This window comes from Salvelinus fontinalis, chromosome 17, assembly GCF_029448725.1.
Source record: "Salvelinus fontinalis isolate EN_2023a chromosome 17, ASM2944872v1, whole genome shotgun sequence".
Classification (NCBI taxonomy): Eukaryota; Metazoa; Chordata; class Actinopteri; order Salmoniformes; family Salmonidae; genus Salvelinus; species Salvelinus fontinalis.
In genome coordinates, this window is record NC_074681.1 from 16,937,602 (window position 1) to 16,955,030 (window position 17,429).

The following is a 17,429-nucleotide window of genomic DNA, read 5'->3' on the forward strand; positions in this document are numbered from 1 at the left end:
TTTCCCATCTCAAGTGCTCAAGAAAACTCTCTAGCTGCTCTCCCTCATAGGAGTGGTATGTGGATCTGTGTGGTAGTCTGTGCCTTGACTCGATGCCATCACTGTAATTGTCGAGATATTGTTGCAGGTGAGCTGGTCGGCGCAGACGGATCACATCTTGTGGAGAATCTTCTCTGTTAACTGGCATCCTTGGGCTGTAACAATTACTAGATCTGGCTCGAAGGACCGTGTAAAATATAGGTTGTTAATGAATTCGAAAGGCCAATAAAAAAGAAGGATAAAAAAAACATAGGTGCTGGATTTTAGGCCGGTAGCAACCACCACAAGGTGTCCGTTCAGAACACGAGGAAGCAGTAGTTAAAGTTCAAGGATTTAATGCAGATCCACACACACATACAACACCACTCTCTCTCTGAGAGTAAAACAAGAGAAAGCTTTGAATTTTGGTAAGCTGTTTTTTTAAATATGAATTTAAGCTTTTTGTATTTAAGTTTTGTAAAATGTGGTTATTGCCATTGAACTGTTGAATGTTATCATAAGGAAATTATGAAATGGCCTTTAAAATGTGAAATGCTCTCATACAGAAATTATGAACTGTCCTTTTCACCAAGATGTTTTATATGTGGGGGATGTTTTTGTGGATGTGTTGAAAAATGCTACGATACATGAAACAGCTGCCTTATTTCAACTTGGCCGAATAGTACCTACTTTGTAAATATTTGTTTAAAGTAACTGTTTTGCACTTTGCACTCAGTTGTCAGTTTCATTTACCTTGCTCAATACACCAAAGGCCTCCTTTCACCCTAAGTTGTTCCCCTCTTTTCTGCTCCATGCGCCTCTGTAATGTACTGTAACTGACTAGCCTATGCAAAAAAACAAACCCATTGATATATATGCTGCAATAACTCTTCTGTGTGGTTGCCAGTACAAGCACTATTACTCTCAGTACATGTCGCAAGTGTACCTCAGTTTATATTTTGTTTTTATTGCTACTATGGTGTGTTTCGTGTGCATGCTTTGAAAGTAAATGTGTATATCTACATGTTACCACTTGGTGGGTTGGGGGAGAAAAGATAAGCCATTCTAGTTAAATGTGTCTTTTGTTTCTGTTAGTCTTTAGTGACATGGATAGAAGTACAGTCTGCTGTCATTCTGATCTAAGAATATTACTCCTGCTTATTATGAAGAAAAAATACATCTGTTTAACTTTGTAAACTAAAGGTGTGTTTAGAATTATTTTTGTTGTATAAATGCTATTTAATCTCTCCTCAGACTAATATTATTCTGTTTGTCCTGTGGGTACCTTTGCCACTGTTCCACCCCTTGTGTATTGCGCTGTCATGGTGTATTGGTTCTGTAAAGAAAAGAGGAGAACTTAGGCTATGGCACAGCATGGGAAAATATATGACTATTTGCATGTCAACAACTAAACAGGCTATGTGGACCCAAAAACACGCCAGATGCACAAGGAACAATAGAGCAATGTAGAAATATCTACACATTTTAAAACATAACAAGCATGAACGATCTACAGCCGAAAATAGCCTAACACCACAGACAAATGCTAACACATGCTAATCACTAATAAGCATGCTAAATAGTAATGCATTCTGGATGACAATGCTAGTGCTAACGCTAGCAGGAGTAAGCAAGCTAGCAATTTTAACACAAATAGTACATATTTACAACAGACACTATTTAGCTCCAAACAACAAGACATCAGGATTTTGGCACTTACATTTAGCTGCACGCACAATAACATCAGCAAGAAAGGCAATTTCTTCTAAGGGAGGTAAAATAAGCAGGAGGAAAAACAGGTTCATCATCTTAATGGAAACTATACACTGCCTGAGGCCCTGCCTGGTCGGGTATTACCCTAAGTCCTGGGAAAGAAGGCTCCTTATTGGCTAATAAAATTATGATGATTGGCGTGACCTTATTACAATAGGAAATCCAAAAGAAAGTTGGGGTCTTGGAAAGGAGATGAGCTGGCCGTTTTAACAGACAGACGATGTCTTCTCAGTTTCACAACGCTCGCCACCAGGTTTGCATCTCTCTAAATAGCGGGCATCAAGGACAAGAGAATTTTACATTTCAGTTGCTCCACCTCAATACTTAACGCCACTCTAGTAATCACTACTTTCAAAGGCTCCCTGCTCCGGAGAACAAGTCACAGGTCTTGTCCCTAATCGCGTGACACAAAGCACCCATTCCCTCTAAATGGAAGTCCTCTTCAAGCTACCTTGAACAGTACCCAACTTCGTTTTTATCCAGCCTGAGAGCACATATGGATCAGCCAGGCAGTGATCCACTTTCTCCAAAAATGTCACTCCCACTAGGCCCAAATCATCCTTTGCATGACCATCAGGGCAAGGCTCGGATTCTGAGGTCTTCGACCACACCTGCCACCACAGGTAATTCATCCTCACTATTGTCAGGTTCACTTTCTGAGCCATCAGAGACAGCAGAATATGGTTTGTACTTGGCACCATTCTTCCTCAACACATCTTCCCTCTGAAGTCAGCTCTTCTCCTTCTTCCTTGCTGTCCATAACCACATCCATTCACCACACTCTTAACGTGCCTTCATCCGCTGTATTGCTTCCAGAGCACACAGTGATGGCTTTTTTTCCAGAACCCAAATTCCGTTCCCTGGCCCAAATTACAAGTCTGGCTATCTCTGGCCTCTCCATGCTTCCCGACCCTAGATCAATAACATACCTAGCAACTCACAACCCACTCACTCCGCCATTTTCTCGTCACTACTCCACCCGGTAGCCAAGACTTGTATTAACTCCGCCTTAAGGCATCCGTATGATTTCCAGCAGAAACGGTTCGAAAGTTCTTGCATATGTTATGAAATCATTTTGTGAAGAACTTCATTTTAGAGATAGGTAAGGTTTTTTTGGGCTGTTCGGCACACATTTATTGGGAGGCAAGCCAAAGTAGGTAGCTGAAGTCTACGCCCCTTCGTCGATGATTGGTCAACAGTAGGGATTCTTCAATAAAGTTTGTTATTCAACGAGAGACAACTCACTTTCATGCAAATTTTTTCATAGAGAAATACTGCACCAAACATATTAGTTAGATGTATAATTGAGCAACTACATCTCCTCTGCAAAATGTCAAAATTAATGACAGATTTCTGGAGTTATCTTTGAATAATTCAGACTATTTTGAGGCTACGGTATCTGAAAATAGACAAACTGTAATATTGCCGCTGTTTTCCAAGCTAAGGTCTTTTAAGGGAAAAGGCAAGCACAATTGTTCACGTAGCCGAAAACCCCCACCATAGGAGGCGGCTGCTAGTTAGCTAGGCTAGGGGATACCGGTAAACATTGTCCTTCGACCGCCCCGCCTGCCGAGCACTTCTCTTCCGCAGTGCTATTAATATTATGTTAAGGGAAGCTAGTATAGTCAACCCAACTCTCACGTGGCACTACCGGGTAGTGATTACCCTCACCATACCGTTAATATAACTGCGAGAAAGCAGTGCTCGGCTGGCGGGACTTAGGACAGTTTGTGTCGGTGTCCTCTGGCTGTGGGCCCCTTATGAAAAACAATTGCAGGCAGACTGCAGTAAAACTGCAGTATGCAGCAAATACTGCGTCCAAAATAACACTGTTTTTTTACTGCTGTAATTTTGCAACATAACTGCAGTTAAGACTGTATTATAACTGCAGTTCAACTGCAGTTATTCTGCAATTACTGCATCCAAAATACCACAGTCGACTGCGGTTACTGCACTTTTACTGGAGTTTCAAAACGGCAATCTTTTTTTGTAAGTGATGCGTAGTGGGCGCAGCATGTAATGGGCACGGCATATAGTACGCTGTCTGCAGATAGACCCTACTCAACTCATGGTCACCTGGATAGATGGGTTAGTTGACAATGTCACTAAAACAATGCGTATGCACAGAGTTTCTAAACCCAAAGTCGCGACATCGCAAGACTTCTGGGAACACTTGCGAAACAGACAAAGCAGACCATGCTGGGGTTTGGAGTTTCAATTAGCGAAGTGAACAATTATTCCTTAAGCCAAAGTCACACGGAGAGACACTCGTCAATGGCGTGAAATTTGCATGCAAGAGTAGTAGTAGTAGTAGGTTTGCATGCTCTCTTGAGAACCTTGATCTCTAAATGGAGTCAGTCGGCAGTGATGAGCGCTCTAAAGTTCAGCCAGTCCGGTATGCAGTTGGCATACCTGCGGTGACAAGTGTGGTAGAAGAGTTTGCCCTGGGATATTACCACCACACTAGTAGTCATGAGTCATGACCGCAGTAAAATTCTACATGATCGTTGAGTCCCGGTAATCTCCTCTTATGCACTCTGGACATGTGTTAGTAATACCCAACTCGCTAATGATCATCAGGTCGCTAAGGATGTCCATTTCAACCCAATTACACCCACCCCCACTGAATTTTGGCAGAACTTAAGCAGCAACCACCAAACTTTAGCACACACATACATCAAATTACACAACATATAAGGTCCATTTACAAGATTTTAAGTATCCCAAAAGGATGAAGTGGAATGAGAATTGGCCAAACTCTCAAACCAACTACTGGCTGTAGGATGCCTTTCTACACCCCACACAACCTACTGTGTACTACTGGACCTCACCAATAAAATACAATGCCCATGTAAAATAATAGAAATTGGGATCTTCATTGAATGATTATGTGTAAATTACAACTCTAGTTTTGGTTAATCTCTGAAGGCTTGGATCAATGACTTGCAAACTGCTTGAATATTAAGCTTAGTGTCACTTAGAATATCTTGTCTAGACATAGAGTAGATCAATCTGTTGACATGTCTGATGATTCGACCAACATGGGTCCTGATTTGCATAACTGCACTAGGATTCTCAGTGTGAGTGTAAGTCGCTAGTGTGTCAGTGAACTGCGAGTCCCTAGGCTGTTCAGACTGTCCAATGGCGACAGAAGAGAGTGATTGCTCACTGGATCTCTTCTGAATCTCTGAGTCTTGAGAGACCAGGGGTTCTGAGGTCACACCTGGAGATTCCTCATGCTCATCTCTTCTACTTCGTAGCTGTGTTATCCAATTTCGAGTTCTTCCTATAGAGTCCACAAGCTCCGGATCAGGTAAGGAGTCCTCTCTCTCTCTCTTTCAGAAATGGAATCCACTCTCTCTTCAGCAGGTAGGTATTCTCTCCCCCTCAGGCATGTACTCTCCTCTTTCCTATCCATGATCTGGTTCTCCCTGCTTGACACCTTGTACAGACACATCCTGCTTCAATCCAGATAATGAATTTTTACCGTGTCTTATATCTGATACTGAATCCATCATCACATTGTGAGCACCGGAACTTGGAATCAGGTAAACAGACATGGATGAGGTTGGGCCAGACCCAGCACTTTCCTCGTCCACTGGGAGGAAGTTGACCAACATGATCAGGTTCCGATGGACAAATCTTTCCTGTCCAGTGACTTCATTACATATTATGTATCTGTGAGTGCCTAGATTGTCCGCCACAGTGTATATTGTCGATTCCCATCGGTCTGCCACTTTCCTCTTACTGCTTTCTTTCTTGTTTGCCAAAAGTACTCGATTGCCGACGTCTATGGTGGGCCACTGTTGTAAATCTCAAGTTTGTGGGTTCTGTTCTTTTGTTTCTGTGTTATCACCATAGCATCCTTCAGATCCTTGGAGAGCGACACACATACTTGTCATAACTGGTAAAAGCTGGATCATTCAAAGTGTTTCTGAAAGCACGTCTACTGGCAGACGAGGGATCCTTCCATACATCAGGTAGAAGGGGGCGAACCCTGTCGTCTCATGAGTGGTATAATTATATATGAACGTCAATGTCTGCAGGTGTCTTGGCCGGTCTTACTTAGTGTTCGGTGCTAGAGCTCGGATCATGTTGCCAAGCGTCCGATTGAAACGTTCCACGCTGCCATTTCCCATTGGGTGATACGGTGTCATGTGCAACTTCCTCACACTAGAAACTCTGAGTAACTCGCTGATCAACTGACTCTTGAAACTTGCTCCTTGGTCACTGTGAATTCTCTCAGGAAATCCATACACACAGAAGTATCGGTCCCACAGGATTCTTGCACCCTGCTTAGCTGATTGATCTCTGCAGGGAAACGCTTGAGCCATTCTTTTAAAGTGATCTGTTAACACTAGTTAACAAGTTAATGGACTTGTTGCTTGAATCTTCAGCAGACCAGAAATCGATACAAACCAGTTGTAGCGGCCTAGTCAACGTATTACTTTCCAGTGGAGCCCTGCCCTCAGGATCAACTGTCTTGCTGACGATGCAACGTTGGTAATCCCTAACATCTCTGTCAAGGTGCAGCAAGAAGAATCTCTGTCTAGCTAAACCGAGGCTTCTGAACTGACCCTGATGACCCGCGTGATCATGAACACCCTTCAGGACTTCTGCTTTGAGAGACTCAGGAACTACGTACTAGAACTGCTTTGTCTTTGATATCTGATCTTGTGAGACTCTGTACAGTATGTCATTACTGACAACAAGCTTCTCCAAGCTCTTCAAGTATCTGATGACTAACTGTTTCTCTTGCTCTTTCCCTTCTAGAAGGCCTGCGTTTTCTCTCCACATAGAATAGAACACGAGAAAGGGTCCCATCGTTGAGTTGCTCATCACGGAGCTCCTTCTCAGAGTAGGCAGGTAAGGTGTCTTGACCAATAGGTATCAGTTGAGGTAAATTATGCACCATTTCCACAGCACATGCTCTAGCTCCTGTTTCCTAGTTGTCATGTGACTGACACCTACTCCACTGCCAAGGACTAAGAACACATGTAAACAGAAGTGGAAGTTCTCTGTTAGCTTACACATTTGGGAATGCCTTTGAGATCACTTGACCACCTGAAGACATCTTGGACTGAAGAGTTTGACACTGCTTGAACGTCACTAAGGAGTTTTTCGTGGGGCTCACGAAGCAGTCTATTGCCAACACCTTTGAAAAAGGGCACTCGACTCAGCTTCAGCAACCATATTCTGAGGACCAGGAACATACTTGATGTCAAAATCATAACTGGCTAACTTGGCCAATCAGCGCTGCTCGCAACAGTCCAGCCTCAGCTTGGTCATAATGCGAGTAAGTGGATTGTTGTCAGTCCAAACAGTAAAGACACAACCTTTCAAACAGTGACTGAACTTGTCGCAGATCGACCACTTCATTGCCAGGAACTCTAACCGATGAGCTGGGTAGTTCTTCTGAGACTGAGACTTGCTAGCAAATGCAATGGGTCTGGCACACGTTTCTCCGTCTTGCAACTGTGACAGGACAGCACCTATGTCATCCAGGGACGCATCTGTTGACAACATGAACGGATGGGAGAAGTCAGGATGTGCCAACACCACGTGTCTACTAGAGATTTCTTCAACTTTTCGAAGGCCTGCTCATGTTCGGGTGTCCAGTCTGCAACGCTCAACTTTCGACGCTGCAACACCATTTTCATAAATTATGTGAACAAGGAACTTGACAGACTTCCTGAGAAAGAAGCACTTCTCTGGGGCCAACTTCATGTTGTGACCACGAAGCCTGCTGAAGACCATCTCCAAGCATTCAAAGGCTTTCTTCTCATCTGGGCCAAAGACCAACAGATCATCCAAGTAACACAGAAAACTCATGAAGTTCTGATCTCTGAAGATACTGGTCATCATGCGCATGAAGCTTCAAGGGCTGTTACAGACCCTGAGGTAGACGGTTGTATTCAAAGAGCCCCCTTGTGAAGTCGGAATACTTCCTGTCATCTTCGTGCAGTGGCATGTAATAGAACCCAGAGGTGAGATCCATTGTGCTGAATAGAGCATTGCCGCTGAGCGCAGCCAAGGAGTCCACCTGGTGCGGGAGAGGATGTGCATCCTCCAGGGTCCTCTTGTTCAAAGGTCTCAATTTTTCTTCCAGACTAGCACCAGGGGAGATGCGTACTCACTTGTCGATTTCCAGATGAGCTCTTTTTCCTCCATCTCGCTCAAGACCTGGCGCAACTTCTGGTATTGACTTGGAGGCACTCTTCGAAATGGAAATTGTGATCTGTGAACAAATCCTTTAGCTTCTCCACCATCAAGATGGTGACGTGAGAAGATATTCTCATAGCGCACTACTAGGTCAGCCAGCTGACTCTTGCACTTCTCCGACACATCCCAGGAGCTGAGGTCCAAAGCACTCCACTCCTGCAGTCTCAGCTTCTCTTCCATGGAGCGTGTCGCTCTCATGTGGCCCGTCACATCGGCCTCAGACGTGGCTTGAGGACAGTTGACCAGGTGGACTACACTCAGTTCTGGTTCGGCGTCTTGTATATCCTCCATTGCTACACATGGGAAGATGTCTGCAAGCTTCACATTGCGCTTCAGACACACAGGACGGCCAGACGTGTTGATCAGCTTTAGTGGGACCCATCTGCCTCCCCACAGAGGCATAACAATCCTTTCCACCATGATTCCTAAGGTGCTGAGTGAGGCGTAGTAGGTTCTGTCATCACCGCCCGCACTGCCAAGAGACACAACAGTGGTTTTCGGTAGCTTACCCCAAACCAGATACTCGTGACCAGGGTCAAGGCAAATGCTGAGTTACATCTCAGTGTTCCTATCTTGTCAGGGATGTCGTCACCTCTCCAGCGGTTCATTCCAGTGAACATGGCGAGAAACTGTTCAGATTCCATGTCATCTGTGATGCAAGGGGCCGAGACTGCTTTCTAATAATTGTCACATTGTTTTGATTCACTAAGGATGTGCTTGATCACGTTGGTTCCCAGTATTAATCAAAGTTGCATCCATAGACTTCCATGTTTCTGTTGAATGCAGACTTAGGCCTCCTCCACAGCCAACAAGCATGGCATCTGAGTTTAACAGTTTTTTCACATCAACTACCCCAGCTTCTATCAACTTCAGCTCTGCCATCTCACTCATTGTGCACGCCATTGAGCCACTGTCAAGCATAGCGCCTAGTCACTTTGTTACCAGCAATCACATGCGTGTAGAAAAGGATGTCGCTTCTTCCTATCACAAGTGTGCACTGGTACAAAACATCTCCAGTCATGTCACTAGAGTCTTTGGCTGACATGTATATAGCTTCGGCATTGGGAGTATCTTCACCTTGACCTGTATTGCCTCCCTCAAAATACAGGTCGGCTAATTTCCCTCAGCCAGACTGGACTGTGACAAAAGCCTAGGGCATGCATGTCTCGTGTGACCAGGAGTGAAACAGAGGAAGCACAGATGCTCTCCCATGCAATGAGACTGTTTTGAGTGCCTAGTATCATCACATACCCTGCAGGCCTTGGGTTGTGTGCAGGGGGGGTTGTGTTCACGGGAACCACTGTTTTGTCGCTGCGCTTTCCCCATCATCCTCTCATCTGAATGCTGCTGTGCATGTTGAACCAAGGCAGGAGTTACGGAAGTATGTGGAACGTGATACTGTTGACTTTGAGTAGTAACAGGAGCAAAAGAGGAGTGTGAGGCATTACATTTTTCATTGTTAACTTGGTTGTGTGACACGGACAATGTCGTGCAGAGCAGTGGCATGACTCTTCAGTTGTGTAACACTGCTTTGTTTCATTAAGGCTCTCTGTTCCCTCTGGTACACGTCTATCCTCACCTGAACATCTCTGGAGCTCCACTTATGAAGTACTTTGTAGCTGAACCTGCAGGAGAGCTCAGGATCAGGGGAATGTTTCACAAACGTGGGCCACTTGCTGACCTAAGTTTTCCATCCTCCCACCCTGTCTGCGTAAACCGTCATCAGCTAAATCTGCTACTTTGTTGAGCCTGATCCAATAGTCAACTGGGTCCTCCCTCAGTTTGGGCTTGGTAGTGATGGCGCCGGAGGGGAAGGTTGCCGTCTTATCGGCTCTTAACCAACCATGATATTTTGTTTGTTTTCTTGCGTTGTTCGTAACTTGTTTTGTACATAATGTTGCTTCTACCGTCTCTTATGACCGAAAAGAGCATCTGGACATCAGAACTGCGATTGCTCACCTCAAACTGGACAAAGAGTTCATCTTCAATGAGTCAGACGGGAGAGATGTGATACAGACACCCGACCAGGGCCAGATCCCATTGATTCGTTGGAGAAGGAAACAGAGATTTTGTGGAAAAAGATCCAGGTGCCTTGTGAGGATCAGGCGACGAATGGCTAATCTGCCCTTGCCTTCCATCCTGCTAGCTAATGTTCAATCGCTGGAAAATAAATAGGAAGAGCTGAAAGCACGTATATCCTCCAAACGGGACATTAAAAACTGTAATATCTTATGTTTCACCGAGTCGTGGCTGAACGACGAAGTTAAGAACATACAGCTGGCGGGTTATACACTCCATCGGCAGGACAGAACAGCAGCCTCTGGTAAGACACGGAGCGAGGGCCTATGCATATATATGAACAACAGCTGGTGCACGATATCTAAGGAAGTCTCAAGGTTTTGCTCGCCTGAGGTAGTGTGGTCTACAGCTTATAATGAGATACTCTATCTACCTAGAGAGTTTATCTGTATTTTTCGTAGCCGTCTACAAACCACCACAGACCGATGTTGGCACTAAAGCCGTGCTCAATGAGCTGTATACTGCCATAAACAAACAGGAAAACACTCATCCAGAGGCGGCGCTCCTAGTGGCGGCGACGTTAACGCAGGGAAACAAATCAGTTTTACCTAATTTCAATCAGTATGTTAAATGTGCAAACAGAGGGGGAAAAAATTCTGGACCACCTTTACTCCACACACAGAGACACGTACAAAGCTCTCCCTCTCCCTCCATTTGGCAAATCTGACCATAATTCTATCCTCCTGATTCCTGCTTACAAGCTAAAATTAAAGCAGAAAGCACCAGTGACTCGGTCTATAAAAAAGTGGTCAGATGAAGCAGATGCTGAACTACAGGACTGTTTTACAAGAACAGACTGGAATATGTTCTGGGATTCTTCCGATCACATTGAGGAGTACACCACATCAGTCACTGGGCTTTATCAATAAGTGCATCGCGGACAACATCACCACAGTGCCTGTACGTAAACTCAGCAAAAAAGTTATGTCCTCAAATGTTATGTCAAAATTAAAAGTAACAGTATCAGTATCTGGTGTGGCCACCAGCTGCATTAAGTACTGCAGTGCATCTCCTCCTCATGGACTGCACCAGATTTGCCAGTTCTTGCTGTGAGATGTTACCCCACTCTTCCACCAAGGCACCTGCAAATTCCCAGCCATTTCTGGGGGGAATGGCCCTAGCCCTCACCCTCCGATCCAATAGGTCCCAGATGTGCTCAATGAGATTGAGATCCGGGCTCTTCGCTGGCCATAGTAGAACACTGACATTCCCGTCTTGCAGGAAATCACGCACAGAACGAGCAGTACGGCTGGTGGCATTGTCATTCAAATCAAGTTTATTTTATATAGCCCTTCGTACATCAGCTAATATCTCGAAGTGCTGTACAGACACCCAGCCTAAAACCCCAAACAGCAAGCAATGCAGGTGTAGAAGCACGGTGGCTAGGAAAAACTCCCTAGAAAGGCCAAAATGTTCATAAATGACAAGCATGGTCAAATAATAATCAGGAATAAATGTCAGTTGGCTTTTCATAGCCGATCATTAAGAATTGAAAACAGCAGGTCTGGGACAGGTAGGGGTTCCATAACAGCAGGCAGAACAGTTGAAACTGGAACAGCAGCAAGGCCAGGTGGACTGGGGAAAGCAAGGAGTCATCATGCCCGGTTTGCCGTGACGTATGGTCCTAGGGCTCAGGTTCTCCGAGAGAGAGAAAGAAAGAGAGAACGAGAGAATTAGAGAGAGCATACTTAAATTCACACAGGACACTGGATAAGATAGGAGAAGTACTCCAGGTATAACCAACTGACCCTAGCCCCCCGACACATAAACTACTGCAGCATAAATACTGGAGGCTGAGACAGGAGGGGTCAGGAGACACTGTGGCCCCATCCGATGATACCCCCGGACAGGGCCAAACAGGAAGGATATAACCCCACCCACTCTGCCAAAGCACAGCCCCCACACCACTAGAGGGATATCTTCAACCACCAACTTACAATCCTGAGACAAGGCCGAGTATAGCCCACAAAGATCTCCACCACAGCACAAACCAGGGGGGGGCGCCAACCCACACAGGAAGATCACGTCAGTAACTCAACCCACTCAAGTGACGCACCCCTCCTAGGTACAGCATGAAAGAGCACCAGTAAGCCAGTGACTCAGCCCCTGTAATAGGGTTAGGGGCAGAGAATCCCAGTGGAGAGAGGGGAACCGGCCAGGCAGAGACAGCAAGGGCGGTTCGTTGCTCCAGAGCCTTTCCGTTCACCTTCACACTCCTGGGCCAGACTACACTCAATCATATGACCTACTGAAGAGATAAGTCTTCAGTAAAGACTTAAAGGTTGAGACCGAGTCTGCGTCTCTCACATGGGTAGGCAGACTATTCCATAAAAATGGAGATCTATAGGAGAAAGCCCTGCCTCCCGCTGTTTGCTTAGAAATTCTAGGGACAATTAGGAGGCCTGCGTCTTGTGACCGTAGCGTACGTGTAGGTATGTACGGCAGGACCAACTCGGAAAGATAGGTAGGAGCAAGTACATGTAACGCTTTATAGGTTAACGGTAAAACCTTAAAATCAGCCCTTGCCTTAACAGGAAGCCAGTGTAGGGAGGCTAGCACTGGAGTAATATGATCAAATTTCTTGGTTCTAGTCAGGATTCTAGCAGCCGTATTTAGCACTAACTGAAGTTTATTTAGTGCTTTATCCGGGTAGCCGGAAAGTAGAGCATTGCAGTAGTCTAACCTAGAAGTAACAAATGCATGGATTAATTTTTCTGCATCATTTTTGAACAGAACATTTCTGATTTTTGCAATGTTACGTAGATGGAAAAAAGCTGTCCTTGAAACAGTCTTGATATGTTCGTCAAAAGAGAGATCAGGGTCCAGAGTAACGCCGAGGTCCTTCACAGCTTTATTTGAGACGACTTTACAACCATCAAGATTAATTGTCAGCTTTAACAGAAGATCTCTTTGTTTCTTGGGACCTAGAACAAGCATCTCTGTTTTGTCCGAGTTTAAAAGTAGAAAGTTTTCAGCCATCCACTTCCTTATGTCTGAAACACAGGCTTCTAGCGAGGGCAATTTTGAGGCTTCACCATGTTTCATTGAAATGTACAGCTGTGTGTCATCCGCATAGCAGTGAAAGTTAACATTATGTTTTCGAATAACATCCCCAAGAGGTAAAATATATAGTGAAAACAATAGTGGTCCTAAAATGGAACCTTGAGGAACACCGAAATGTACAGTTGATTTGTCAGAGGACAAACCATTCACAGAGACAAACTGATATCTTTCCGACAGGTAAGATCTAAACCAGGCCAGAACTTGTCCGTGTAGACCAATTTGGGTTTCCAGTCTCTCCAAAAGAATGTGGTGATCGATGGTGTCAAAGGCAGCACTAAGGTCTAGTAGCACGAGGACAGATGCAGAGCCTCGGTCTGACGCCATTAAAAGGTAATTTACCACCTTCACAAGTGCAGTCTCAGTGCTATGATGGGGTCTAAAACCAGACTGAAGCATTTCGTATACATTGTTTGTCTTCAGGAAGGCAGTGAGTGCTGCGCAACAGCTTTTTCTAAAATTTTTGAGAGGAATGGAAGATTCGATATAGGCCGATAGTTCTTTATATTTTCCGGGTCAAGGTTTGGCTTTTTTAAGAGAGGCTTTATTACTGCCACTTTTAGTGAGTTTGGTACACATCCGGTGGATAGAGAGCCGTTTATTATGTTCAACATATGAGGGCCAAGCACAGGAATCAGCTCTTTCAGTAGTTTAGTAGGAATAGGATCCAGTATGCAGCTAGAAGGTTTAGAGGCCATGATTATTTTCATCATTGTGTCAAGAGATATAGTACTAAAACACTTGAGTGTCTCCCTTGATCCTAGGTCCTGGCAGAGTTGTGCAGACTCAGGACAATTGAGCTTTGGAGGAATACGCAGATTTAAAGAGGAGTCCATATTTTGCTTTCTAATGATCATGATCTTTTCCTCAAAGAAGTTCATGAATTTATTACTGCTGAAGTGAAAGCCATCCTCTCTTGGGGAATGCTGCTTTTTAGTTAGCTTTGCAACAGTATCAAAAAGAAATTTTGGATTGTTCTTATTTTCCTCAATTAAGTTGGAAAAGTAGGATGATCGAGCAGCAGTGAGGGCTCTTTCAGTGAGGGCTCTTCGGTACTGCACGGTACTGTCTTTCCAAGCTAGTCGGAAGACTTCCAGTTTGGTGTGGCGCCATTTCCGTTCCAATTTTCTGGAAGCTTGCTTCAAAGCTCGGGTATTTTCTGTATACCAGGGAGCTAGTTTCTTATGACAAATGTTTTTCGTTTTTAGGGGTGCAACTGCATCTAGGGTATTGCGCAAGGTTAAATTGAGTTCCTCAGTTAGGTGGTTAACTGATTTTCGTCCTCTGACGTCGTTGGGTAGGCAGAAGGAGTCTGGAAGGGCATCAAGGAATTTTTGTGTTGTCTGAGAATTTATAGCACGACTTTTGATGATCCTTGGTTGGGGTCTGAGCAGATTATTTGTTGCGATTGCAAACGTAATAAACTGGTGGTCCGACAGTCCAGGATTATGAGGAAAAACATTAAGATCTACAACATTTATTCCATGGGACAAAACTAAGTCCAGAGTATGACTGTGGCAGTGAGTAGGTCCAGAGACATGTTGGACAAAACCCACTGAGTCGATGATGGCTCCGAAAGACTTTTGGAGTGGGTCTGTGGACTTCTCCATATGAATATTAAAATCACCAAAAATTAGAATATGATCTGCTATGACTACAAGGTCTGATAGGAATTCAGGGAACTCAGAGAGGAACGCTGTATATGGCCCAGGAGGCCTATAAACAGTGGCTATAAAAAGTGATTGAGTAGGCTTCATAGATTTCATGACTAGAAGCTCAAAAGACGAAAAAGTCATCTTTTTTTTTTTTTGTAAATTGAAATTTGCTATCGTAAATGTTAGCAACACCTCCGCCTTTGCGGGATGCACGGGGGATATGGTCACTAGTGTAACCAGGAGGTGAGGCCTCATTTAACACAGTAAATTCATCAGGCTTAAGCCATGTTTCAGTCAGGCCAATCACATCAAGATTATGATCAGTGATTAGTTCATTGACTATAACTGCCTTTGAAGTGAGGGATCTAACATTAAGTAACCCTATTTTGAGATGTGAGGTATCACGATCTCTTTCAATAATGGCAGGAATGGAGGTCTTTATCCTAATGAGATTGCTAAGGCGAACACCGCCATGTTTAGTTTTGCCCAACCTAGGTCGAGGCACAGACACAGTCTCAATGGGGATGGCTGAGCTGACTACACTGACTGTGCTATTGGCAGACTCCACTAAGCTGGCAGGTTGGCTAACAGCCTGCTGCCTGGCCTGCACCCTATTTCATTGTGGAGCTAGTGGAGTTAGAGCCCTATCTATGTTTGTAGATAAGATGAGAGCACCCCTCCAGCTAGGATGGAGTCCGTCACTCCTCAGCAGGTCAGGCTTGGTCCTGTTTGTGGGTGAGTCCCAGAAAGAGGGCCAATTATCTACAAATTCTATCTTTTGGGAGGGGCAGAAAACAGTTTTCAATCAGCGATTGAGTTGTGAGACTCTGCTGTAGAGCTCGTCACTCCCCCTAACTGGGAGAGGGCCAGAGACAATTACTCGATGCCGACACATCTTTCTAGCTGATTTACACGCTGAAGCTATGTTGCGCTTGGTGACCTCTGACTCTTTCATCCTAACATCGTTGGTGCCGACGTGGATAACAATATCTCTATACTCTCTACACTCACCAGTTTTAGCTTTAGCCAGCACCATCTTCAGATTAGCCTTAACGTCGGTAGCCCTGCCCCCTGGTAAACAGTGTATGATCGCTGGGTGATTCGTTTTAAGTCTAATACTGCGGGTAATGTAGTTGCCAATGACTAGGGTTTTCAATTTGTCAGAGCTAATGGTGGGAGCCTTCGGCGTCTCAGACCCCGTAACGGGAGGAGTAGAGACAAGAGAAGACTCGGCCTCAGACTCCGACTCGCTACTCAATGGGGAAAACCGGTTGAAAGTTTCTGTCGGCTGAATGAGCGACACCGGTTGAGCATTCCAACAGCATTTCCCTCCAGAAGCCATGAGAAAATTGTCCGGCTGCGGGGGCAGTGCGGGGGGATTTATACTAACGTTACTATCTGTACTTACTGGTGGCACAGACGCTGTTTCACCCTTTCCTACACTGAAATGACCCTTGCCTAACGATTGCGTCTGAAGCTGGGCTTGCAGCACAGCTATCCTCGCCGTTAGGCGATCATTCTCCTGTATATGAGTACAGCGAATGCAGTTAGAAGACATCATGTTAACCTGTCTAGGACTAGGGTGCCGCTAGCGGCACACCCCCCCCACCCCCACTGAAAAGGCAGAGCCGCGAAATTCAAAAAAAATATTTTTTTAAAATATTTAACTTTCACACATTAAAGTCCAATACAGCTAATGAAAGACACAGATCTTGTGAATCCAGCCAACATGTCCGATTTTTAAAATGTTTTACAGGGAAGACACAATATGTAAAGATGTAAATCTATTACCTAAAAACACATTAGCATAATCCACCATCTTTTATTTGTCCACCAACACCAGTAGCTATCACCAATTCGGCTAAACTAAGATATTTATAGCCCCTAACCAAGAAAAAAGCTCATCAGATGACAGTCTGATAACATATTTATGGTATGGGATAGGTTTTGTTAGAAAAATGTGCATATTTCAGGTAGATGGCATAGTTTACAATTGCACCCACCGTCACAAATGGACTAGAATAATTACAATGAGCAACGTGTTTACCTAACTACTAATCATCAAACATTTTGTAAAAATACACAGCATACACTAATCGAAAGACACAGATCCTGTGAATACAGACAATATTTCAGATTTTCTAAGTGTCTTACAGCGAAAACACAATAAATCGTTATATTAGCATAGCACATGTGCAAACATTACCCCAGCATTGATTCTAGCCAAAGAGAGCGATAACGTAAACATCGCCAAAATATATTATTTTTTTCACTAACCTTCTCAGAATTCTTCAGATGACACCCCTGTAACATCACATTACAACATACATATACAGTTTGTTCGAAAATGTGCATATTTAGCCACCAAAATCATGGTTAGACAATGGGAAATGTAGCCCAGCTGGTGAGAAAATGTCCGTGCGCCATATTAGACAGTGATCTACTCGTATACATAAATACTCATAAACGTGACAAAAAAATATAGGGTGGACAGCGATTGATAGACAATTTAATTCTTAATACAATCGCGGAATTACATTTTTTAAATTATCCTTACTTTTCAATACAGTTTGCGCCAAGCGAAGCTAAGTCAAAAGAAATGGCGTCCTAAGCCACTAACAT

The 17,429-nt window shown here is 44.3% G+C and overlaps 1 protein-coding gene across 2 annotated transcripts in view; it reads right to left on the minus strand.

The window, feature by feature from the left end:
* Window positions 1-15,184, minus strand: part of LOC129813848 (uncharacterized) — a 25,592-nt gene extending 10,408 nt beyond the window's left edge. For both annotated transcript variants that reach the window (XM_055866417.1, XM_055866416.1), the window contains exon 1: window positions 1,304-15,184. In XM_055866417.1, the coding sequence (XP_055722392.1) occupies window positions 13,572-15,062 (1,491 nt within the window). In that variant the 5' untranslated portion in view covers window positions 15,063-15,184 and the 3' untranslated portion in view covers window positions 1,304-13,571. The remainder of the gene's footprint in view (window positions 1-1,303) is intronic.
* Window positions 15,185-17,429: the final 2,245 nt, after the last annotated feature.